Genomic DNA, 23,245 nt, shown 5'->3' with positions numbered 1-23,245 from the left:
AAAAATATTTTATTATATTTTTAATTATAAAACACTTTTAAAAAACATTGTGTTATACATTACCATTCATTTTTTATTTTATTTTGTTTCTATTTTAGAGCATTCAAACTTAGGAAGTAAGCCCTAAAATCTACTTTGGGCCGAGAAAGCTCAAATCTATCTCTATTCGACTATTTTAATCCAAACACAATTCATCAAGCATAGCTCAAACTATATTGGGCTAATCTCTCTAAAATATTTAGCCCATATTATTATTCTACGGGACCCTTCGGCATTTGAGTTTTGTCTTCAAACAAACATCAAGGCAAAAACCACAGAGACAAAATTAGAGATCAAAATTCAAAGGCTTTGTTTGTGTCTGGTTTCTCTGCTTCTAATCCATTGATTAATAATCAGGTAAATATAATTTACTTTGATCAAATTTAATGATTTTTTCCCGATATTAATGAACAATTTTTTTTTTTCCAAGGTATTCATGGTCTTTTCTTTTAGCAGACTTCAAAGATTAGAACTTTTAGATCTTCTGCACTTGCATAAGAATTGGAGGTGCTAACTATTGTTTCTGTTAGATTTGTGTTAGTGGGTTTAGGTTTGACTACAAGGAGATCAATTTGATTTGTGATAATTAATTAGAGTTTGTTAGGGCATGAGAGGGGTTTGGTTTCTTTCCTTGTTGTAAAATGAATTTATATGAGAAACCCATTCGAGGAATCAGTTTAAAACTGTGGAAACAGTAAAAGAAGCTAACTTTGTTGGGTTTTTTCATTGTGGAGGGGACTCTTTGGATGCTTGAATTTTTTTTTATGGCGTATTTGGTTGCTGATAGAGTTTAGGATTTCGAAAAGGGATGGCCTTGATTGAATTTTAGACTTTCTTTTCTGCATTTTGCAAACTAAATCAGGTTCGAGCATAAACATGTGAATTCAATTTTGTGCTAATTGTTTCTGGAAAATGAAATCCTCGATTATTTGTATTATGCATCTTGATATCTCTTATTCATAATTAATCAGCTAATTGCTGGCATTTGCAGCCTTGGATAATTTTCATGAAGGGTGTCTTTTCTGACTATATTTATACTCTATTGGAATCTAAAATGGCATGTTTTTTTTCCCACTTTCTTCTCCTCTGAAATGAAATGTTTTATCACTTTTATTCTTGATTTGTGCTTCGGTGGTTGAAGATGGATCGCAGATGGCACAGTGATAAACAAGAAACAAGCACCCACAATAAACAGCAACTTATTAGAGAGCAGGTAATTTCAGGCTTATAAAATTATATCGCCTTTTTTTATGGCTTTTTGCATATTTGATGGATTGCACCAACATAGCCTATTCAATACGGTAGGCTTAATGAGGAGATTTTTGTGAATTTCCAATTGGCTAGTTATAAGTGGCTTGTAAATTTCCCCAATTAAGGAATAACCTAATTTTGCACAGTCGCTTAATATTTATAATAATTGTTCACATGGACATTATATTTTTATATTTTAATGGAAATTTTCCTTTACTATGTGTTTGTGCATTCATTACAAGTTTTGTGAATGGTTGAGGATCATGCAATCTCATGTGCATGGATGTGTAACATCGCATTTGTTGTATGTGCTTGATAGGACTCTCTTATTGAGGATTTCACAGAGGATTTTCGGTTACCAAAAGATCACAGACCTACAGAAAATGTTGATCTTGACAATGTTGAACAAGCTTCATTGGACACAAAGTTGACAGCGTCAAATATTGGTTTTAGGCTTCTTCAGAAAATGGGATGGAAAGGAAAGGGTCTTGGAAAGGATGAGCAAGGTATGTAAATAGTTGAGCCTCATTCATGGGAGGAGTTGTTTGAGGATGGTCTCCTATCCTTCTTCATTTTTTAAGTGATTGCTTTGCTTGAATCTACCACCATGTTTTCACTGTTGTACCATCAATAGGTAGTTAAGATGCTTTGGAATGTATTTTATTTACTCTATTGACACATGATCTTGAAATCATTGAAGTTGAATCATGCTGCTTTATGTTTGTTACTTGAAGCCTCCATTTTCTACGGAACAAAACAATCACCTCAAAAACCTTTCCTTGGCTACAGTGATCGATGAACCCATATGTCCTGGCCCTGAATGCTCTTAAACCTCCTATTTCCAATATAGTTTTGATTATCAGACCACGAGCTTTACTCAGATATATAATGTCGGAGGTTGCAAACCGTTAAACATGCAGATATATCTACTTATTATTGGCTATTGGCATTGTTTGCTAACTGTTCCTTTTGTACAATTATTTGTGGTCTGCTATCTTGTTAAGTAGAGTGAAGTGGGTAGAGTTTCCAATCTATCATTTGCCGTTAGTCTGAATGATATGAGAAGCATCAATAGGATTGATTCCTGTGGAATGTTTTATTTTTTTATGATGTTGTAATTTTAACAATAATTTTTGGCTTTTATGTTCAGGAATCATTGATCCTATAAAATCTGGAATTAGAGATTCAAAGTTAGGGATTGGAAAACAAGAAGAAGATGATTTTTTTACTGCAGAAGAAAATATTCAGCGAAGAAAACTTGACATTGAGGTTGAAGAAACTGAGGAACACACAAAAAAGCGGGAGGTATGCCTATAAATGTGTAGATCATTATTAATATTTTAACTGGTAGATAATATTTTGAGGTTGATGCTTTTTTCTCTGAAACCCACATCTAATAACAGAAGGCAGCATATAGCATATATGCGTGTCTTTTGACGGGAATGGTATCATCATGGGGGACATCAACTTTCGAAGCTCTTGAGAATTTCCTGCAGTTTTTATTACCTGGCGGCTTCTACTGCCTGCTTCGTGCACATTATGAAAATTCAGGTGTTAGCTGAACGGGAGCAGAAAATTCAAACTGAGGTGAAAGAGATAAGGAAGGTGTTCTTTTGTGATCTTTGCAACAAGCAATACAAACTAGCCATGGAATTTGAAGCTCATCTGAGTTCATACGACCATAATCATAGAAAGGTGTGAAATCTTACTTGGCATTTTTCAACCCCTAGTGCTATCACTCTCTGTTTTTTCTCCTATATCTGTAATGCTCTTGGATGATGGTTTCAGAGATTTAAGGAAATGAGAGAGATGCATGGTACTAGCAGTCGTGATGATCGGCGAAAACGAGAACTGCAACGACAGGAGAGGGAGATGGCTAAGTTTGCACAGATGTATGCATTCTTGTTTTCTTTCACAAATGCAACAGCTAGTTCAAATTTTTCCATTTGTTTCATTGTCTTCATAAAATTTTCCTTGCCATATTTGTTTTTATATTCTTCTATGCAATATAGGGCAGATGCTCATAAACAGGAGCAGCAACAAGAAGAATCTGCATCAGCTCAGGTTTCCACTTCGCTTAGAAGTGGAACTGCACTTGTGGATCAGGATCAGCGGAGGGCATTAAAATTTGGGTTTTCATCTAAAGGTGGCCTTTCAAAGGTATGCAACTGAAGAATTAGAATTTATATCATTGTAGGCGCTTAGAAGCTTTACAGTGTGATGAGTAAAGAAGCTGTTTTCATGGCTTCATTGTGCCGTCACAAGGTAAATTATTGCGGTATGATAATAACATGTTAGTTTATTCTAGGGTCCTTATTTCCTTTATAACTTTACTAAACTTACGTCTTTATGCATTGCGGTGAGTGTAGATGAATTGTTATCTCCCATGCATTGAAATTCTCTCTCTATCTAAGATTTTGCAACTTGTAGATGACTCCCTGACAATCAATTGCACTCATAAAATGTATTCCCCTTTTGAGTAAATGTTGCTTATGTCATGTAACTTTAAAAAACATCCTTTCTGTATGGCAACACTTTTACTCTCATGGATATAAGTAACAAGAATAACAACTGTGTTCCTTTATTTTGTTTGATGTTCTGAAAAGTAATGTTGAATGGTATCTCAAGATCGCATACCTATTTTCTGGCTTACAACACAAGGTATTCTTTTCAACTTATGCGAGTTACATTGCCCTTTCTTGCCTTGTAATTGGCACCTCTTTGAATTTTTCACCTGTAAAATCTGTAAGCAATATCACAATGTTGTACCAATTTGGGTGAAAGAAATCAATATTTGATGAATGAATAGTTCATCTGCTCTTCATTTAACTAGTGGCCCTTTTGCATTCACTGCACAGAACTCCTCAGCCAAAGCCGCAAAGAAGCCAAAATTAGCTGTAGCCTCTGTTTTCAGCAATGATAGTGATGAAGAACAGTGAAGTTCGGTGGTGCATCCGTACTTCATACCATGCCGTAATACTCTAGTTTTCTTTAGTTGATGTTATGCATTTCAAGTGGCATACTCTTGTGTAGTTCTAAGCACTTTCGTACTGTGTAGTATGGACAGGGAGGCTGGTTGCACCCTTGTTAAAAATTTCTGTGTGCAAATCTAGTTCCCAAGACTTAGAGCCTAACTCATGGCTAAGTTTCAAGTTGAGAAAAAACTATTAACCGATATGATTAATTTTTTCAAATCTGATATAAAGAAAATTGGTAGATAAAGTCCCTTTAAAAAAAAAAAATTGAGTTAATTTCAATATTATTATTCTTTTAATATAGATGTTTATAAAGAACATTACTTGTTAATTTTTTTCCTTCAATGATTGGCAGGACTGAAAAATGAAAATTAGATGAAAGGAATTGTATTTGTGAGGCTTCTGAGCATTTTTCATAAAATGTGCACATGCTTTCTGAGAGCAAAATAGTTATCAAGGCAATGAAAGCTCGACTCTTGTATAAATTATGTCTAATAAGAAAAGAAAAGATAATGTGATTGGTTAAAGAAACAAAAACATAAAATAAATTATTTTATGGATATTTTTGTATTTTTTAAATAAAAAAAATACAAGAAGACATTTTCTTTCTGTTTCTATTATCTCCGTTTTTTAATTTAAAAAAATGATACCAGTCATTATTTTTCAACCAAAAAAATACGACATTACAACAAAAGGGATTGGGAGGATTTTGAGTCATGGTCTTTAATCTTTTAGATAAATTGAGTTATTTGGCAATATCTTCAGCATTTAAAAATCTAAATGAGATTCATCAAAATTTAAACATTCTGTTCCTTGATATTCTTTAAAATTGTCCTGATGCCATGTTTTTAGCAGACGATGGATACAAATAGATTATCAATTCATAGTCCTAATGTGCCTAACAAACATTTACATAACAGAGTGATCTCTGATTGGCATAGGAAAATCTGTCATAGCATTACAGCCTAGCAAAAGGATAATTAAGCAGCCTCTGCGAAACCCACTTCAAGGTTACCATAGTCGAAGACGGTATGATACACACCCATGAATACATCACCAAGAATCCTGCAGGCATGAATTTTCAGGTTAAACTCAAACATAAACTGCAGAAAGAAAAGCTATATATGTCGACCAGAGCCATAACAATGGCTAGGATGGCATACCACAGAGGACCCCGTGGAGGCGGCACATCCAAAGCCATGAACCCACTGATGCAAACTTGAGCAATGCCTTCTCCGGTTTTGAGAACATACTGAAAGCAAACAAGTGGTTTTAGAAATACAAAGATAAAGATTTCTAATGATATATTTCGACTTCCAAAGCAAGATTATGGAAATCGAACCTGCTCTGGAGTGAGGCTAAAAGGTTTATCTCCGATGGTAAATGAGATGTTTGGCATGGATGAAATGCTATTGCAATCAATCACTGACTCTCCCATTGGACTTGGCAGGCTTTCACATAGCTGTTGAGGATCAAAAACTAAAACTTAGCATACAGATTTGAGCTTCTGAAAAAGAGGCAGGGTTTTGATGTAAACCAACCTTATCTAAATAGTTGATTGCTGCTTCCTTTGTTTCCTTTTCTCTTAGTTGATTCTGGACCCAAATAACAAGCATCTCACAAGCAGTGCATAGAAGATCATCACCAGCAGATGATCCCTCGTTTTCCTTCTCAACCACTGATTCAATACCAGTGCTACACAAGAAATCAGTTTTAGTGTCAACCAAAGATGCTGTTGAGGCAGTTTCTTAAGCACCTTATAAGGCCCCTTAACTCTTTTGCAATATAGAGAACATTGGTCAGCAGATTCACAAAAATTTCTTGCATTCTGGTAATCATGCTCATGCACTTGCAATTTGCCCCAATATCTAAAAATATGCACTTTCAGTGCCACTCATCGCTATCAAATAGTTGAAATCTTTGAAGGAAATACTGTCCCAGGATGCATGGGATGAAAGCGATCAGGCTAAGTCATCTTGTGCAAGGTTTCTGTGCCAAACATGTGGATTAGAGACCAGAACATAACGTGAATTTCTTTACCTCACATACTCATCCCCATTGAAAATGCATAAACCAAGTTGCGCACATACTTTGTTGGGTTTTACCTGAAGTCCACAGCATAAAATTAGGGCATCAGCATACGTGGAAATGCAATTGAACTAACAAGCTAATTAGAGACAAACGCACCCCTGATATTAAGAGTTCCCATATTAAGTCTCCATACTGAGAAACCACTTCCTTACACTCAGCGCTCACAACCCCTTCTGCTCCAATGGCATGATTGATTTCGGTAATGATGGGCTGAAAATGATAGTTAGTATACATTTGAAACAAGTAAAACATAAATAAGAAGGGAAATTTGAACTTTAATGCAAGGAGGCCTGTTTTGGGAAGAAGCCAATCATCAGGAAGGTGAAAGAAACTTACTGTTGGACCAGCAAGCAATGAGGTTCCGGAGTCCACAATTGCAGCGCAGCCCTCCTCGCAAAGACCTGAGGAATAAGTGAATGTATTAGAAGGCTTTGTTGTAAGAACATGAAGGCTGCCGGGTTTTACAGACATGGAATTCCATTAGACTTCAGGTAGAAATTTTGGCATCATGCTGAATCATGAACTTGGAAATGCACGAGGCAGACCATGTAGAGAAACTAGATATTAGGATGCAACAATTTCCAAGAGAAGTGACTCATCATTCATTATAGGATTCAAGGTGCTCGGCAGTTCTCATGTCTGGAATTATCTACTGCAGTTTTTCCTCTATGTTAACAGAGGATTATACAGAGAAAGGGGGGCGTAAACAACATAGAAATAAAAAAGGCCAAGTTGACTGAATATCACCTGTTGAATGGTTGCCAATTAGAAAATCCCCCATGTTGATCTGAAAATGGGAAACAGCAGTGAGAAAAACTCAGTTTCCCCTCTTTGAAAATAGCATATAAGAACAAGGTTAGAAATTGGTCCAAAGATGAAATGCTTTTACCTGCCAGTACCCTTTTTTGGTAACTGGAACATAGGTATGCTTTCCCTTGAAGTGTTTCGGATCAACCCCTCCAAAAACAAGCTCGCCACCCTCTTTTGCCTCAGGATTTCGGTTGAGCCAGAACGAGAACACCTCATCATCTACAAGATCTTGTTGCACCATATTGTACCTGTGCTCTTTCCATGAATTAGTCTATCCAAGGTACTAGAGAAAGGAATCGCAGAGATGATGAATCTAAGTGATTGTTTCCGAGAAGAATGAAATTACAAAACAAGAACTATGGTCCTGACATAAACATACCACACAGGGACAACATTCCCAACTGAAATTTCCTGAAACCCAAGCCCAAGTATTCCATCAAACTTCCCCAATACGAATGAAAGACTTCCTTCTTTTGTAACCTCAATAAAAACCTGGATTACAAAAGTCACACACACACACACATTACTGCAAACAGAAGAAAGATGATTCTCCAAATAAATGTAAAATGGAACAAATAATTCACTTGATGTTTGACAACAAGGCCCCCAACTTGAACATTGTCTTGACTTAAGAAACCAGAAATTGATCCTGATCCATAATGTATTTCACAAGAGTTCCCTGAATATGAATTTGAAAACAAAAATTTGAGTTTTAACCTCAGAACATAGCATCCAGTGTTGTCTATAACATGTACTCTAGTAATTTAACTTCAAATGTAGTGAAAATAGAGACCACATAATTACCATTCTTGATATATGTACTCGACAAGCTTGACTTGTACTTGGAATGGAAATAGCAGGCAATCTGCAGGTGATTGCGAGTCAGCAACTGATCTCATCTTTAGGACTGTACATTAAAAACCAATAAAGATCAGTTGAACTCACAGAAAAGTAGCATTTTGATGATGGAACCCAGAGATTGGAGCTTCCAGTGTCAAATATGACTGTGAAGTTTTGTGGGGGCGAGCCAATACCAATTTCTCCCACGTATTGAGCATCCAAATAGTTTTTAAGGGGTATTATATCTGCATCTGAAGTTCCTAGATCATGGAACAAACTGTTTGCACCTGCTCCTGATTTTCCCTCCTGTCTAGCAATTCTGGCAGCCTTAATAGTATCAAGGTCTATACGGCGCTTCTTCAAACCTATTCTCACCAGGCCACTAGAGTTAGCAGGAAGAAGCAAGCATGTCAAAGCCCATAAACAGAAAACCTTGAGAAGAATTTTATTCCCCATATGAGGATACAATATCCCTGCAAGATAGAATGAAGAAAAGAGTAAGCAGGACGCTCAACTGATTGCCTGAACAGAGCATTTGCGTGTCCTAATATACTCATTTCCATAAAAATAAAAGAAAACAATTGTGTAAGCCAGTAGCTTTCGAAAAGGAACCAGATTACTATATAGTCTCAGTAGCTTCTTACAAGAAAACTTGATGTTGTCAGATGGTGATGAAATTGTTAGAACAAAAGAAATATTTTGAATAAGAAACTTTTGCGTTGGTGATAATTGTAAGCAAGTTTTCACCAGTCCAATATCCAAACACATGCCTATTTACCTACTCAAAACTAGATCAAATGATTCACCTCTCCATGATGTTAGCTATAAATTGAAACATCAACAAGAACTATGAAGATCAATATTTACAACTAGCTTCCAAAACAAGGGTAAGTGTCATACTGTTTTCAAATAAAGGAAACACAGAAACCCTTGAGCATATAGCACAGTCTGGAAGGGTACAAGAAAAGAGATAACAACCAAGATATCAAGATCAATATGTTCACGCATGCAGTGATGATGATTTTGTGTGTGAGAGATAGAGAGGACAAGAAGTGAAACCGGAGCTGAACTTGAAGCAAAGTGAAGAGACTGAGTACTGTTGAGCTTGAAGAGGGTGTAGCAATCAAGGCAGATAGCTAAACGAAAAGAAAAAGGTGATTGTTATAGAAAACAAAGCTTTTAAAGATCTTCCAGCACTACAGTAGAAGTGGTAAGCAATGGTTGTCGTGTCTTGATTCGCTCCTTCTAAATAAAACGATAAGAAAAATGTGATTTTGATTGAAAACAACCCTTTCAGCAAGGACCACCTCTGGTTGATTCTTCTTGCTTCATTGAAACCTGCTTCCCTCTCTTATCATCTTCCACAAGAAAACTGTTGCCCCCGTAAACATGACATCTAAATGTTTTGTCTTCTTGCTCTTGATTACTGGTTGTTTAAGAGGACGGTACTGGTGGTATTTTTTTATTTTAAAATGATATTTTTTATTTTTTAAAAATTATTTTTAATATTAATATATTAAAATCATCTAAATATATAATTAAAAATTTAATTTTAAATAAAAAAATTGACCTCATTTTTTTTAAAAAAATATTTGGTTAAAAAAACATGAATAAATATATTCTGCAGTAAATTTTGATATGAAATATAGAAAAACATAAACTAACCTCTTTATTCTGGGGGGAAAAAAGGCTAAAAATCACTGTGGGATAGCCCAAAAGAATCTATGACATTTAAACCCTCCAAGCCCAACAGGCAAAATACACAAACGAATCAAATAGACCCATTTCATAATTCTGCCAACCTCTCTATCTCAGACGGGCACGGAAGACGAAATCCCGAACTTATAAAATACAACTTCCCCTCGTCGTAATTCAATTCAACCAAACTTCCTGCTCAGTTCCCAGGTAGTAAAGATCACATCTCTATAACGTTTTAACCATTATATTGATGCGTTTTGTGGCTCTTAGAGTATTGATTCACACGCTCTCCATCTGTTCTGCAAAATGACACACTGAGAGAATCATCATTCTGTTTTTAATTTTACAAGTGTTTTAAGCCAGTTGCTTTTGACTTTCGATTGCATATGTGCACGGTATATTGCTGCAACATGTACTCTTTTCTTTTTTCCCTCAGCAGAGTAAGTAGTAGGAGGAGTTCATCGCTCACATCAAAAGGTTTTCTTTTTTGTGAAAAAGAATATTTTTATGCCACCAAATAATTTCAAGTAAGGATTTTTTATATGGAACATATAAGTGTTCTTGTGTCTGGGATTTTCTTGAATTTTTTTGCCATTGGGCTAGAGAGTTGATATTTTTGAAGCGTGATAAACGCTTGTACCTTTTAGTATATTGCAGGTTTTGAAGGGCATTGAACTGGATTGGCTGTTTGTTATAGATGGCATTAAGGCGCTTATGTGGGTTCTCAGATGGGGAGTTGATGAGGTCAGATTGTAAGCCTTGCTCTAGATTGATGAGGCAAACAGCTGGAATTTTTAGTGTTGGAGGAGCATTTGGTTTCTGGATTCTCTGTAGGTTGCATTATGGTATGTTCCCCTGTTCCTATTACGTTGTTCTTTTGACGTTTGCTCTGTTTCAGTAAAATGCTTTTGAGGTCGTTAAAGAACCGAACTACCATAGCTTTTACCATTGTGTATGCTACATCTTCCTTTTGGAGATGTTTGTTATGTTACTAATTGTAAAAAATCATTGAAGAACAAGTCTTGGAAATGAGGTTACATAAAGCCTGTCCCTTGTAAGGTTGGAGAAGGTCTGGAAAGTCGGGGTCTTCCATAAAAAGTTGAGAACTTTGTTTCCAAATAAGCACATGAATTCACATCCTAACATGAAAGATAGGTCATAATTTGCCATCAAATTGAATGCAACAATGTATACAATTTTGATCGTGATGATAGTGTTTATGGGCTGTTTCTTGTTCTTGGATGAAGCCATTGAAGATATTAAGCAGTTATTTAAATGGAAGGGTTTAATCTAATTGGCGTTCCGCCTTTAAGAAATTAATGGTTTCATTTGAGGGGTTTTTTCTCCTGCGTGTGTGTTGGAGTTGAACCAAATGGTATTCTCATTTTATTGACACAATCTTGTTTGACTAATGTAATCTATTAAGTGTGTCATCATCCGCAGGCCATTATGCTGTAAAGCATCCTGGAATTTCAGATGATGTGCCTGATATGACTTGCTCAAAAGGTTGTATAGATGATCATCTCAGTTGGAATCGAGATTTAGAAACCTATTAAAAATGTGAAAAGATCAAAGGAGGGGGTTAAAAGTCTATGTCAAACAGTGGCAATATCCTGGAAATCAAGCATGTAGATCTTTAAAGAAATCTTGAGTTGATTGTGAGTTGAAACATTTTAAGTTTGAGTTGTGGTAAAATCTTGAGTTAATTACATGGTGCTGTTATAACAGCTTTAACGTCCAAGTTGTAGTTGCAAAATATTAGAGTTATGGGAAACAAGTAGAGAAAATAGAACACTAAAAGGAGCATCCGATATATCAAAGCAATGGAAACTGCATAAGGGGAGGAATTGCAGTTACAATGTCTTTCTGAAGCATTTTGGATTTGGTGCTTACAAGTTAATTTTTCAACCCGTCATTGATCCTAAGACAAAAACTAAAAGATCTTTTTCTGTCTCCATTTTGTTGTTTTTCAGATGTGTAGTTTGTTTTTCAATTTTGCACACAATTAGCTATAGTTTTAGCTTTTCATAGTAGTCTGTATTCATCCAAACCTGCCATGTTTATCGGTCTGCTGTTCATGCAGGTCCAAGAATTACAAATCCTAGAAGTCTTCGGTGGGCTGCTTGTGGAGCTATTGCTTGGAGTTCAACTTCTGCTCTGCTGGTCCGCCTTTTTAGCCCTGAATGTGAACCCCAGAATATAGCTGCTTATGACAAAGTAAAATAGCAATAGGTTACCCATGAAGGTTGAAATTATGTTGTGGCAAATTAGCTATCCGCTGGTCTTTTATATAGAGACCATAAATTTTCTAGGTTGACCACCAGGACTGGATTCTTGTATTGCCTTATTGTCCAGTGGTGTGATTATTATCAAATGACTGATTTGAGTTTTGAGTCAGCTCCTTCTGAGAGGCTGGAGTCGTCAGAGACTGTACTTTTAGAATGGATTAGAGACAGAGCAGAGCCATAACTCTTGTCAATGCACGGAAAAGTAAGATTGCAGTGATTATCCTCTATTAAGAGTTGCCATGGATGTGCATCTCCAGCCCAGTTGCTGTACTTGCCCCCGTAGTGGGAGCTATACCTGTCTTGCTCTGGCAAGACAGGAGTACCATTGATCAAATTCCTTCTGATTGTGAATTACATTCAGGCATAATTTGAGGATATCAGGGGTGTTTGGTGCAGCGAAGGAAGTTTCTGTACTTGCTGGTTAAATCAATCAATAATGCCGGAGGAAACTCCAAAACCATGCATGGAACAAGTGTTTTGTCGCTTGCATACTATTTGGGACCTAAAGCCATTGATGTTGAACTATCTTGTTCACACTATACTTAATTAAGAATGGAGAAGGTCCAACTGTTCTTTATAATTTATGTTAAATGTATCGATGTATTAACTCTCTTACTTCTAACTAAAAGAAATTCCACCTTTTAGCACATATTGCATGAAATTAAGTACTAAGAAGTAATACATAAATCTTACAACATCCATGAATTATCAAGTTTGCATATACACAAACCTTATCAAACACAGAAAATACTATCTCAAAGATCCTGAGAATAGTTTCAGCTTTGTTTAAGTGATGGATTGCGTGTTGAAAATTAAATTGATTGCCCAAAATTTTTTGTCATGCATGTGATTGGCAAGCAGTGGCAATTAACAAATAACAAATTTCCTCAGATTTGATTTTTTTTTTTACAATGCTGCCTTTCGGTGTCAGCAAAGGTAGAGAATCAAAACAAATGTAGCACAGAATCTTATAAAATTGTTTAGTTGCAGAGAACAAGTGGACATAACTTGGATAAACAAATAGCAAACTGATAGTCTTAATCACTTAAATTAATCAATTTCATAACCTCCACACATTGGGTTAAATTGTAACCAGCACAGATACATACTTTAATTTGTGAGCATAATAACCTTAGCCTGCACCGTGGCGACCAAATTGTAAGAGAGCAAGTAATTATTTCGTATACCCAGAGTCCTTTATCTCATATGATGAATTGTTTTCATGATGAAACTAGTGTTTTGGTTGGTGTTATTTAACTTTAACTGACCGATTAGTTTAGTGATTTGTTTTTATAGCTGATTATTTAACTACTCGACTCAATTAAAACTTGATTTTATATTTTTAATTTTTTTTAAATAATGTAGTTTTTATTTTAGATTAATGATTGTTAACTTTAATTAACTCATTTATAACTCCAACCTTGGTTTTAATAACTTTATGTTAACGTAAGGAGGTTAGGAACAAAAACACGTGAAAAAAATAAATATTGAAACGACAAAAAGGAGAACAAAACATTGTGGTCGACAATGAATCATTACAAAAGGAAAGGACACATGTTTCATTGATGGAAATCACCGTCAAGTTTCCAACTTTATAAATAAATTCTATTAATAATTAATGAGATAGCAGCTTGATCATCAGCTAGTAGAAGACCATCTCAAAGATGTTACCACATTGACATTAGAGTTTCTTCTTCAAATTAATGATCAAAATATTCCAATCTCTATAATCAACTTGTTCTATCCTGTAGTTTTCATCGTGTAAACAAACGACTCTGATAAAAAACCGTTGAAGAAGACGATTGTCCCATTGTTTCTTGCACAACATTGACCATGAATAAGTAGAAAGTAAACTCTAGGAGTTTAACTTGATTGAAGTCTACAAGAACAAAAGGAGAATCTAGTTCCGTTCTCCAATAGGCAATGAGGTGGGGTGGGGTGACTGGTTGGTGGCTCGTAAGTGATTAGTGGAGTCTATGTTTTCCATATGTCACCAAAACATTATTTTTCTCCAGTCATCTCTTCCTCTTTACATCATCTCAACTTTCCTCTCCATTAGGCCTCCTCCATGCCATGGCCTCCTCCTCCTCCTCCTCCTCTAAGCACTGCAAGAAAAACGACTCCTTCAATGGCTGCTCCAACCCCACCAAGAAACCAAGATTTTCTTTCATTTCTGACTCTGAAATCCAATCAGAGTTCTCCCACCATGACCAAACCATCTCTCGGATTAACAACGGCAGCTTTGGCAGCTGTCCTCAATCTGTTATCTCTGCCCAGCAAAGCTTCCAGCTCCAGTTCCTCCGCCAGCCTGATCACTTCTACTTCAACACCCTCAAATCTTCTATCCTTCATTCACGTTCCATCATCAAATCTTTGGTAAACGCTCGGTCTGTTGATGAAATCTCCCTTGTGGACAATGCCACCACTGCTGTTGCCATTGTTTTACAGAACTGTGCATGGGGTTTTACTGAAGGGAGATTTAACAAAGGAGATGTTGCCGTCATGTTGCATTATGCTTATGGTGCTGTAAAAAAGTCTGTTCAGGCTTATGTGACGCGTGCTGGAGGGGAAGTTATTGAGGTACAGTTGCCTTTCCCTGTTACATCAAAGGAAGAGATCGTGAGTGAATTTAGAAAGGCTTTAGAGAGAGGGAAAGAAAATGGGAAGAAGAAAGTTAGGTTGGCTGTGATTGATCATGTTACTTCAATGCCTAGTGTTGTTATTCCTGTTAAAGAATTAGTTAAGATTTGTAGAGAGGAAGGTGTTGATCAGGTTTTTGTTGATGCTGCTCATGGAATTGGGTGTGTTGATGTTGATGTGAGAGATATTGGGGCTGATTTTTATACTAGTAATTTGCATAAGTGGTTTTTTTGCCCTCCTTCTATTGCATTTTTGTATTGCATGAAGAGAGGAGAGGAGGGCAATGGGGGTGATCTGCATCATCCTGTCGTTGATCTGCATCATCCTGTCGTGTCTCATGAGTATGGTAATGGATTGGCTGTAGAGAGTGCTTGGATTGGGACTAGGGATTATAGTGCTCAATTGGTTGTTCCAGCGGTTTTGGAGTTTATTAATAGGTTTGAAGGTGGGATTGACAGAATTAAGGAGAGGAATCATGAAAAAGTTGTGGAGATGGGGGAGATGTTGGTGAAAGCTTGGGGGACTAATCTTGGATCTCCGCCGGAGATGTGTGGGAGTATGATTATGGTTGGATTGCCTGCTTGTTTGGGGATTTCGAGCGAGTCGGATTCTTTGAAGTTAAGGACACATTTGAGAGAGCATTTCCAGGTTGAAGTTCCTATTTATTTTGGAGCTCCGCTTGATGGAGAAGTTGGTTCAGTTACTGGCTATGCTCGGATTTCTCATCAAGTTTACAACAAGGTTGAGGATTATTACAGGTTTAGGGATGCAGTTGACCAACTGATCAGTGATGGCTTCACTTGTGCATCTCTCTCTGATTGAAAAGGTATGCCCTGTCTCTAATTGTACACAGGGTTTGCAAAAGCTATCTTGATGATCATGGCTAGCATTTTATGTGCCTCAATCTAGGTGCAGTTTTCAGTTGCTAATCTGTCGATAGATAATTTATCAGTTGCTTTTTCAAAAAATAAAAAGAAATCTATTTTTGAATCTGGGAAAGCAAGGTGATTCCCCTCAATTTTGGAACTGGTTCTAATAATCAGTGCCTTAAACTATATCATTACGATACCGAATAGGAACGTGCCAAATTTATATCCTTCGCTATTTGTTTGTCATCTGAAACTTCAGTCATGTTAAAGTTAAACTAACGACTTAGATTATTTACCCTTAATTAAATTGTGGTTACAGTATAGCGAACATGAAGAGGATTATGCATAGAGGAACATGGGTTGATAGAGTGTTATGCCTTCCTTCTGTCATAATGACGATGATTCGAGTTTATGGCTGTCAAATTTCGTGCTGTCAACATATATTCAATTTACTGTTAATCTGTAGTTAGCCAATATCAAAAAATAGTCACTGTGGTTACATTTTACCCGCTGTGGAGATTGTTTGTGTACGATGGAATACAGGTGGTTTCTTCCTCATATTGGTGAAAATCATTTCAGCTGTTACTTAAATCAAAGTGACCTCCTTGCATTGTCTCTGCCCTGATTGCATTTACAATTGCAAGTACTGACATTAATGATGAATGTAAGCGTAATAATGGAATGTCCCTTAAATCGATCACATCCCTAGAATATGTCATGGTACAGCGTTTTTAGAGGGAGGATCATTTTTTGCTTGCCATCGCCAATATACTCAGCCGGTTCTGTTGTTGTCCACTCATGATAACACTGTGGAGTAATGCCTTGTTCAGATTTTCTGGTGATAGATTCAGTAGTGAAACTTTTTATATTGTTTCTATGCATTTAAACCGTGACAACGGCTAGTGATGACATTTCTAGAAATTTTGCGTGAGGAGAAGTATAAAGAATACAGAAACGCACAACTTACTTAAACCACCCATCGAGCTTGAGTCAAATCAATTAGTAAAGATCTGAAATGAATCTGATCTTGTTAACCAATTAATGAACATCTGTCACAATGATTTGTTGTCTTGTTTGTCTACATAGTCAAGTACTGCCTATCCATCTACCATAATGATATCACAGGTTTACTTTCCCAGAGCAGCTATACCTTTCCAGTTTCGGACTTCTCTCCTCCAGGTGCTTGTCAAATTCCCTAGCTTTTGTCTTACTTTCCTAGTACTCTAATGGAGAGAGTGTTCAGGTCTTTGATTCAGGGTATTCACTGGAGTTCTTGTGTGGGATTTACCTGCAAAACAGTATCTATTCAAGGACCATCCTTGGAATGTCTCGAATACATGGCGGTGTTTGAATAGATTGTTCCCTGCAATTCCTTCATCTATTCTTGAATGAACAGAAGTATTATTCTTAGTAAAAGTTTCTCTTCTATATTTGAGGGTAATTGCAATAAATGGTTGTATCTAAATTGATTGAAATGAAATTAGAGAGCACAATTTGTAAGAATGAACATGCTCCAAAGCAAATAATCTGCTTGTAGCGGCTGCTCCTCCACCATTTCCATGTAGCTAAATTTCATGATTTTATTAAAAAAATAATATAAATTATATTTTTGAATTTTATCTAAAAGATTAAATTGTTAAATTGAATTGGTTTTTGATATGGTATGACTAAGTAGTCATGAATTTAAATCTTATCATTCCTTATTTATTTGATAAAATTTAAAGATAAGGTAACGTGGGTTTATATAAGTTTCAAGTCTTTGGGGTTTTTAATTGAGTGAATGTGATAAAGAAACTTCACCTAATAACTTAAATTATTGAATTGAATTAATTCCTTAATAGATTCATGCATTAGTCTTCTTGAAAACATGTTGTAGGATTCAAACTATAGATTGGTAACGGTTGGTGTATATGGAATTAAAAACCATCAAGTGTAAAATTTCTTGTAGTGCTAATGAAATCCGCAGAACAACTACTTTAACCTAGAGTTTTTGTTTGTATGTAGTTCAACGAGGTATGGTGGAAGTGTTCCAATAAATAACAGCAAGTGGCCATGGTTTCGGTACCATGACTTGCAAAAATTGATAAACAAACTTGAGATTGATGATGGGTATCAAAGCTTTAAGATCGTTCCTCTACTTTCTTTCTTTTAAATTTGTACAGGAGATGAACTTGTCTGTTCTTCTTCCAAGTGATATCCTTGTAAATATTATTATTAACCGATTTTAATTATTGTAGGACTCAAAAAAGCTAGAGCTTATCACATTTAACAGTTGACCTTAATTATCAGTTTGTGTGCTTGTATTGTAACCCAGTATACCATGGAGATTGTATCTGATATATGTATTGGATTTCTAATTTTTGTGTGGACAGCTAGTACACTATGGATTAACTTTCAAAACCACTTGAGATGAGCTTGAAAATGATGTTGGCAAATACCTATTATGCACAACTATAATATGTGGCCGCTCCATCATATGAGTTCTTCGAGGGTTTGTTTGTTTGGAAATATAATAGTATTTATGGTTTAAAGTGTTTTTTTATTTAAAAATATATTAAAATAATATTTTTTTTATTTTTTAAAAATTATTTTTTATTTCAACGCATTAAAAAATCTTAAATCATGAAAAATTAAGCAAAATTTTTTTTTTAATGTGGTTTCAACCATATTCCCAAATACATCACAAAACCTACCTCCCATTTCACTCTCTACAAACCAATTGAAGAAGCTTTGATTTGAATGATATTATTTTTATGGTTCATAGTATATTTATAAAATTCAGTATGGTCTGGCAGGTTGACCCGAGATTCATGTAACCTAGGATCTTGGCCTGGTTTCAAACCAAAAAAACTTGAAGATGTAATTGACACAGCCAAAACCAAGTGAATTGCAGGTCAACTCAAAACTCATGTGTTTCAACCTAAACTAAGTTAGATTTGATTTTTTTTAATATTTTTTATTTTTTTAATAAATCAAAAAATATAAAAATAATTTATGAATGCTTAACATTATATATTTTTATAACTTGCATATACATAGATTTTTTTAACTTTTTAATATGAGATAATTATATTATACCTCATGTTTTATATTTTTCTTTTTATAACCATGTATTATTTCAAAACTTCTCTATATGGAATATTAAATCTCAAATATAATTTTTTTTTAAATTGATATAAGTCAATTTATATGATCTAAAACATGATTACTTAACTAGGTCTACTCTCGAAATGACTTGATTTTATAGTATTGCATTGACATTATCATATCTATCTCTAGATATTGTTTTTTTTTATCAAACAATATCTTTTATATAAAAAAAATTAAAAAATTTAAATTATATTTTGATTAAATTATTTAAATTTAACAAAATCATCTCATCTAGATTATTTTAATAACAGCTATTAAATTGAGCCCTTCGCATAATTTAATAGCATTCCCATCCAACTATATTATTACAAGAGAGGAGAAAGTAAAAGTCATCCCAACCAACCCAGAAGATCTTGCAAATCTTTCTATATTTTTATTTAGAATATCCTTCTTTGCAAATAAAAGCAGAAGAAGAAGCCTGTGCGGTTTGGACAGTGGTCAAACGAAGAGGTGGAAATGGACCCTGAATTTGATAAAAGAATCCAATCATAGAAAGGGACCCACCAACCACGCTGCATCCCAAATCATTGAATCTGTACTTTCATTATAGGCACCGAATTCCACCTCTCAACCAGTAAAAATAATAATAATAAAAGGGCTAAAGATCAATTAGGGTCCCTTTTACTTACACCTTTTAGCATGAGGATATATTCTTATACATCGTTTTAAAATTACAAAAATTAGAGTGCTGATGTTTGTTATAGCAAAATTCTCAGTAACCAAATACTAGAATTTATATATTGAATAATATAAATTTACTTATTTTTCTGTAATTATCGGTGTATATGCTGTAATTAGAAACTACATATGATAGAAGACATCATTATTCATAACATAACACTCCTATTTCCATACAATTAATGATATAATTGTATTAATAGGCTCAAACAACCCTCCATTGGAAGTAAGAGGATTTTTTAACTTCATAAAAAGTATAGGGACTAATATGACTAATATATAAAGTTGAGATACCATGTAAAGTTTCTTAGCCTGAACAAATCTTCCTAGGCTGACAGCGTAAAACTCTTGAGGTTCCCTGTACTTGGTACTGTCTGTTTTTATCAAAACACAAAAACCCGACACACATGGTCCCTCTCTCTCTCTCTCTCTCTATGGTTCTGTTCTGATTGAGAGGCTAGTTTGAATCCAAGTCCTGTTTATACAAGGGTTTTCTTTTTTCTTTTGGGGAATTGAACCAATTTCACAGGTTCTCTCTTCCCTTTTTTATCTGTAATAAAGGTACCGGCTTTCTTTTTATTTTCTCGCTATGTTGTTCGTGTTATTATTTCAATTCTTTAGGGTTTGTTCATTCTGTGTTTTGTTAAATTTGTTTTTTTCTGGACAATTTTGTAATATTTGAGGATAAAGTTTTGAGCTTTATTGTTCATTTGGGATTCTTGGTGGAAATTGCCGTGTAATGTTTTCTGGGTTTCACTGGAACGTAGAAAGTTAGCTGTTTTTATTAGTGCTCTAGGAATTGAGTCCTTTAATTTGGTTGAGGCTGGCCAAAAAGATTGATTTTTTATCCCTTTTTGGTATTGGGATTTTGAAATTTCAAAGCTGACGTTGATTGCTAGACTGTTTTCATTGCACCCTACCAATGTTGTTTGATTTAGTAGTTAGTTCCCGCCAATAACAGCTTAGTAAAAAGTTTCATTAGGCAGAATTGAGTGAAATTTTGTTGTTTTGCGTTAACTTGATGTGGTTGGAAGCCTGATCATGAAATCTTTAATCTATTTCATCTACATTGTTGTAGTAAACAAAAACACAGCTTTCGTCCATTTGGCTGGTAAGATAGCTGAAAGATGGATTTTTCTGACTAAGTTTTTGAAAATCCACTCTATGTCCATTCGTTACATAGTCATAGGTATTAAAAGATTGCAGAGCTTGCTTTGGTACTTCTTTTTCCGGTTATCTGTAAATGTGATGTTTTCTCATAATGTATTACATTTTGGGTTCTAATTTATTACTTAATTGTTGGGTTTAGTCAGGTGATGGCGGAGATAAAAATAATAGCTATTTGTCAGTTGGGTGGTGAATTTGAAACGGATAAGGATGGTACTTTGTGTTATGCAGGTGGTGATGCTCATGCTATAGACATTGATGACAAAATCAAATTCAATGATTTCAAGTTGGAGGTGGCTGAGATGTTTAGTTGCAATGTCGATACCATGTCTCTCAAGTACTTTCTCCCGGGGAATAAGAAGACTCTCATTACTATCTCTAATGACAAGGACTTAAACCGGATGATAAAATTCCATGGGGATTCTTTCACTGTAGATATTTATGTGATTTTGGAAGATAATTTTCTGCCTGGTGTCTCAAATTTGCCTGCCAGTAGGTACTATCCTTGATGTCTAACCTAAAAACTTTGGTCATTTTGTTGATCTTTTGGAGTATCTTTACCAATTCTTGATTTTGTAGATCAAGCAGGACAACTCTGTCTGAAGAAGAGCCTCCTATTGATGCACCTCTTGCCGTTCTGGAGGATATCAACCAGCCCGATAACTCACTTTCTGCAACTCTTGATCTTGATGTTGTAGACGATACCAATAATGTTGATGTTCATATTGAAGATCCGCAGATTGATCCACTTGAGATTTCACCCATTCTTCCTCTTCTTGCTTCCAATGATGAGAAACATGCTAAAGGTGCACAGCAATGGCAGAATACTATTACTGGAGTGGGTCAAAGATTCAGAAGTGTTCATGAATTTCGAGAGTCATTGCGTAAGTATGCCATTGCACACCAGTTTGCATTTAGATATAAGAAGAATGATAGCCATCGAGTAACTGTTAAATGCAAAGCTGAAGGTTGTCCTTGGAGAATTCATGCATCAAGGTTGTCAACCACCCAACTAATTTGCATAAAGAAGATGAATCCAACTCATACATGTGAAGGGTCGGTGGTGACAACAGGACATCAGGCAACTCGAAGCTGGGTGGCTAGTATTATTAAGGAAAAGTTGAAAGTTTTCCCAAATTACAAGCCCAAGGATATTGTCAATGACATCGAACAAGAATATGGAATCCAACTAAACTACTTCCAGGCATGGCGTGGGAAAGAAATTGCGAAGGAGCAGCTTCAGGGTTCAGACAAAGAGGCATATAATCAGTTACCATTTTTCTGTGACAAGATAATGGAAACAAATCCAGGTAGTCTGGCAACATTCACCACTAAGGATGACTCAAGTTTTGAGGGCCTATTTGTCTCATTCCATGCCTCATTGTATGGTTTTGTTCAAGGTTGCAGGCCTCTTCTTTTTCTTGATAGCTTACCTTTAAATTCCAAGTATCAAGGTACATTGTTAGCAGCAACAGCTGCAGATGGGAATGATAGCGTGTTTCCTGTCGCTTTTGGGGTAGTAGATGCAGAAAGTAATGATAATTGGCACTGGTTTTTACTTCAATTGAAAACTGCACTGTCAACTTCTTGTCCTATAACATTCGTAGCAGACAAACAGAAGGGCTTAAAGGAATCAATTGCTGAGATATTCGAGGGTTCATACCATAGCTATTGCCTACGATATTTGTCTGAGCAACTTATTCAAGACTTGAAGGGGCAGTTTTCTCATGAGGTTAAGCGACTCATGATTGAAGACTTAAATGCTGCCGCCTATGCATATAGGCCTGAAATCTTCCAGAGGTGCGTAGAGAGCATTAAAAGTATTTCTCTAGATGCATATAATTGGATTCTACAGAGTGAGCCGCAAAATTGGGCGAACTCATTTTTTCAGGGTGCAAGATACAATTACATGACATCTAACTTTGGAGAGATGTTCTACAGTTGGGTTTCAGATGCACACGAGTTACAAATAACACAGATGGTTGATGCAATACGGGGTAAGATTATGGAGTTGATTTATACAAGGCGAGCAGATTCCAACCAGTGGCTGACAAGATTAACCCCATCCTCAGAGGAAAAGCTAGAGAAGGAAAACTTGAAAGTACATTCCCTTCAGGTGCTACTGTCTCCTGGCAGTACATTTGAGATTCGTGGTGAATCTGTTGAAGTGGTTGATATCGACCGCTGGGATTGTAGTTGCAAAGAGTGGCAGCTTACTGGTTTGCCTTGTTGCCATGCTCTTGCTGTCATTGGTTGCATTGGCAGGTGTCCGTATGACTATTGTTCCAGATATTTCACAACTGAAAGTTACCGATTGGCGCATTCCGAGTCTGTTCACCCTGTAACCAATGTGAACATGCCTGTTGAGAAAGACTCTTCTCAGGTTGTAGTAACTGTAACCCCTCCTGCGACCAGGCGTCCTCCAGGCCGGCCTACCACAAAGAAATATGGGCAAAAGGATGTTGTGAAACGTCAGCTCCAGTGCAGTAGATGCAAGGGTCTTGGGCACAACAAGTCCACTTGCAAAGAGCTTTTGTAGAGTGTTAGAAGAGTTTTTGTAAAGTTTTAGGTGTTCTAGTATTAGCTTCTGTCATGCAATGCAGTTTACCTCTTTCATGATAGGTGACATCAATTTTTTACTTGCTTCACGTTTTCTAACCATACCCAAGACTTTTTAACCTGTATGCCTATTTTCAAAGGCCGTATACTTAGAAATTATTCAGTGTTTCTTGGCATGGCTTGTGTTATA

At 35.8% G+C, this 23,245-nt stretch overlaps 5 protein-coding genes across 18 annotated transcripts; 4 read left to right on the top strand and 1 right to left on the bottom strand.

Annotated features, from left to right (window-relative positions):
* The first annotated feature begins 235 nt into the window (after window positions 1-235).
* LOC105135717 (G patch domain-containing protein 8-like) lies at window positions 236-4,467 on the top strand. 4 transcript variants are annotated; one of them, XM_011040746.1, is made up of 8 exons: window positions 236-395; window positions 1,170-1,252; window positions 1,610-1,796; window positions 2,441-2,595; window positions 2,842-2,985; window positions 3,079-3,182; window positions 3,303-3,450; window positions 4,124-4,467. In XM_011040746.1, the coding sequence occupies exons 2-8, from the start codon at window positions 1,181-1,183 to the stop codon at window positions 4,208-4,210; spliced, it is 897 nt and encodes a 298-aa protein (XP_011039048.1). In that variant the 5' UTR covers window positions 236-395; window positions 1,170-1,180; the 3' UTR covers window positions 4,211-4,467. The 4 variants fall into 4 exon arrangements, with proteins under 4 accessions (XP_011039048.1, XP_011039049.1, XP_011039047.1 ...); XM_011040747.1 differs by having other exon boundaries at window positions 236-396; window positions 1,181-1,252; XM_011040745.1 differs by having other exon boundaries at window positions 236-398; window positions 1,173-1,252.
* Window positions 4,468-5,057: 590 nt separating this feature from the next.
* On the bottom strand, window positions 5,058-9,362 carry LOC105135716 (aspartic proteinase-like). 3 transcript variants are annotated; one of them, XM_011040743.1, is made up of 14 exons: window positions 8,907-9,362; window positions 8,112-8,479; window positions 7,971-8,031; window positions 7,751-7,845; window positions 7,546-7,658; window positions 7,246-7,414; window positions 7,104-7,143; window positions 6,693-6,757; window positions 6,453-6,566; window positions 6,306-6,370; window positions 5,807-5,960; window positions 5,608-5,727; window positions 5,429-5,517; window positions 5,058-5,330 (listed from the first exon to the last, which is right to left on the bottom strand). In XM_011040743.1, exons 2-14 carry the CDS (start codon window positions 8,460-8,462, stop codon window positions 5,246-5,248), a joined length of 1,521 nt encoding a protein of 506 aa, XP_011039045.1. In that variant the 5' UTR covers window positions 8,463-8,479; window positions 8,907-9,362; the 3' UTR covers window positions 5,058-5,245. The 3 variants fall into 3 exon arrangements, with proteins under 3 accessions (XP_011039045.1, XP_011039046.1, XP_011039044.1); XM_011040744.1 differs by having other exon boundaries at window positions 9,077-9,362; XM_011040742.1 differs by having other exon boundaries at window positions 9,066-9,361.
* A 409-nt stretch (window positions 9,363-9,771) lies between these two features.
* On the top strand, window positions 9,772-12,219 carry LOC105135715 (uncharacterized). Of its 3 annotated transcripts, none has more exons than XM_011040740.1 (3): window positions 9,772-9,911; window positions 10,362-10,549; window positions 11,788-12,219. In XM_011040740.1, the coding sequence occupies exons 2-3, from the start codon at window positions 10,402-10,404 to the stop codon at window positions 11,928-11,930; spliced, it is 291 nt and encodes a 96-aa protein (XP_011039042.1). In that variant the 5' UTR covers window positions 9,772-9,911; window positions 10,362-10,401; the 3' UTR covers window positions 11,931-12,219. The 3 variants fall into 3 exon arrangements, with proteins under 3 accessions (XP_011039042.1, XP_011039041.1, XP_011039040.1); XM_011040739.1 differs by having other exon boundaries at window positions 9,773-9,911; window positions 10,402-10,549; XM_011040738.1 differs by having other exon boundaries at window positions 9,774-9,911; window positions 10,352-10,549.
* A 1,718-nt stretch (window positions 12,220-13,937) lies between these two features.
* LOC105135713 (L-cysteine desulfhydrase-like) lies at window positions 13,938-17,867 on the top strand. Of its 3 annotated transcripts, none has more exons than XM_011040736.1 (2): window positions 13,938-15,458; window positions 16,627-17,069. In XM_011040736.1, exon 1 carries the CDS (start codon window positions 14,066-14,068, stop codon window positions 15,452-15,454), a length of 1,389 nt encoding a protein of 462 aa, XP_011039038.1. In that variant the 5' UTR covers window positions 13,938-14,065; the 3' UTR covers window positions 15,455-15,458; window positions 16,627-17,069. The 3 variants fall into 3 exon arrangements, with proteins under 3 accessions (XP_011039038.1, XP_011039039.1, XP_011039037.1); XM_011040737.1 differs by lacking the exon at window positions 16,627-17,069 and adding an exon at window positions 15,821-16,369; XM_011040735.1 differs by lacking the exon at window positions 16,627-17,069 and adding an exon at window positions 17,506-17,867 and having other exon boundaries at window positions 13,940-15,458.
* A 1,815-nt stretch (window positions 17,868-19,682) lies between these two features.
* LOC105135712 (uncharacterized) lies at window positions 19,683-23,245 on the top strand. Of its 5 annotated transcripts, none has more exons than XM_011040731.1 (4): window positions 19,683-19,890; window positions 20,408-20,518; window positions 20,639-20,992; window positions 21,076-23,245. In XM_011040731.1, exons 3-4 carry the CDS (start codon window positions 20,646-20,648, stop codon window positions 23,033-23,035), a joined length of 2,307 nt encoding a protein of 768 aa, XP_011039033.1. In that variant the 5' UTR covers window positions 19,683-19,890; window positions 20,408-20,518; window positions 20,639-20,645; the 3' UTR covers window positions 23,036-23,245. The 5 variants fall into 5 exon arrangements, with proteins under 5 accessions (XP_011039033.1, XP_011039034.1, XP_011039032.1 ...); XM_011040733.1 differs by having other exon boundaries at window positions 19,684-19,890; window positions 20,728-20,992; XM_011040732.1 differs by lacking the exon at window positions 20,408-20,518 and having other exon boundaries at window positions 20,643-20,992.

Source organism: Populus euphratica, unplaced genomic scaffold (genome assembly GCF_000495115.2).
Source record: "Populus euphratica unplaced genomic scaffold, PopEup_1.0 scaffold271.1, whole genome shotgun sequence".
Classification (NCBI taxonomy): domain Eukaryota; kingdom Viridiplantae; phylum Streptophyta; class Magnoliopsida; order Malpighiales; family Salicaceae; genus Populus; species Populus euphratica.
This window is presented reverse-complemented; position numbering and strand designations above follow the sequence as displayed.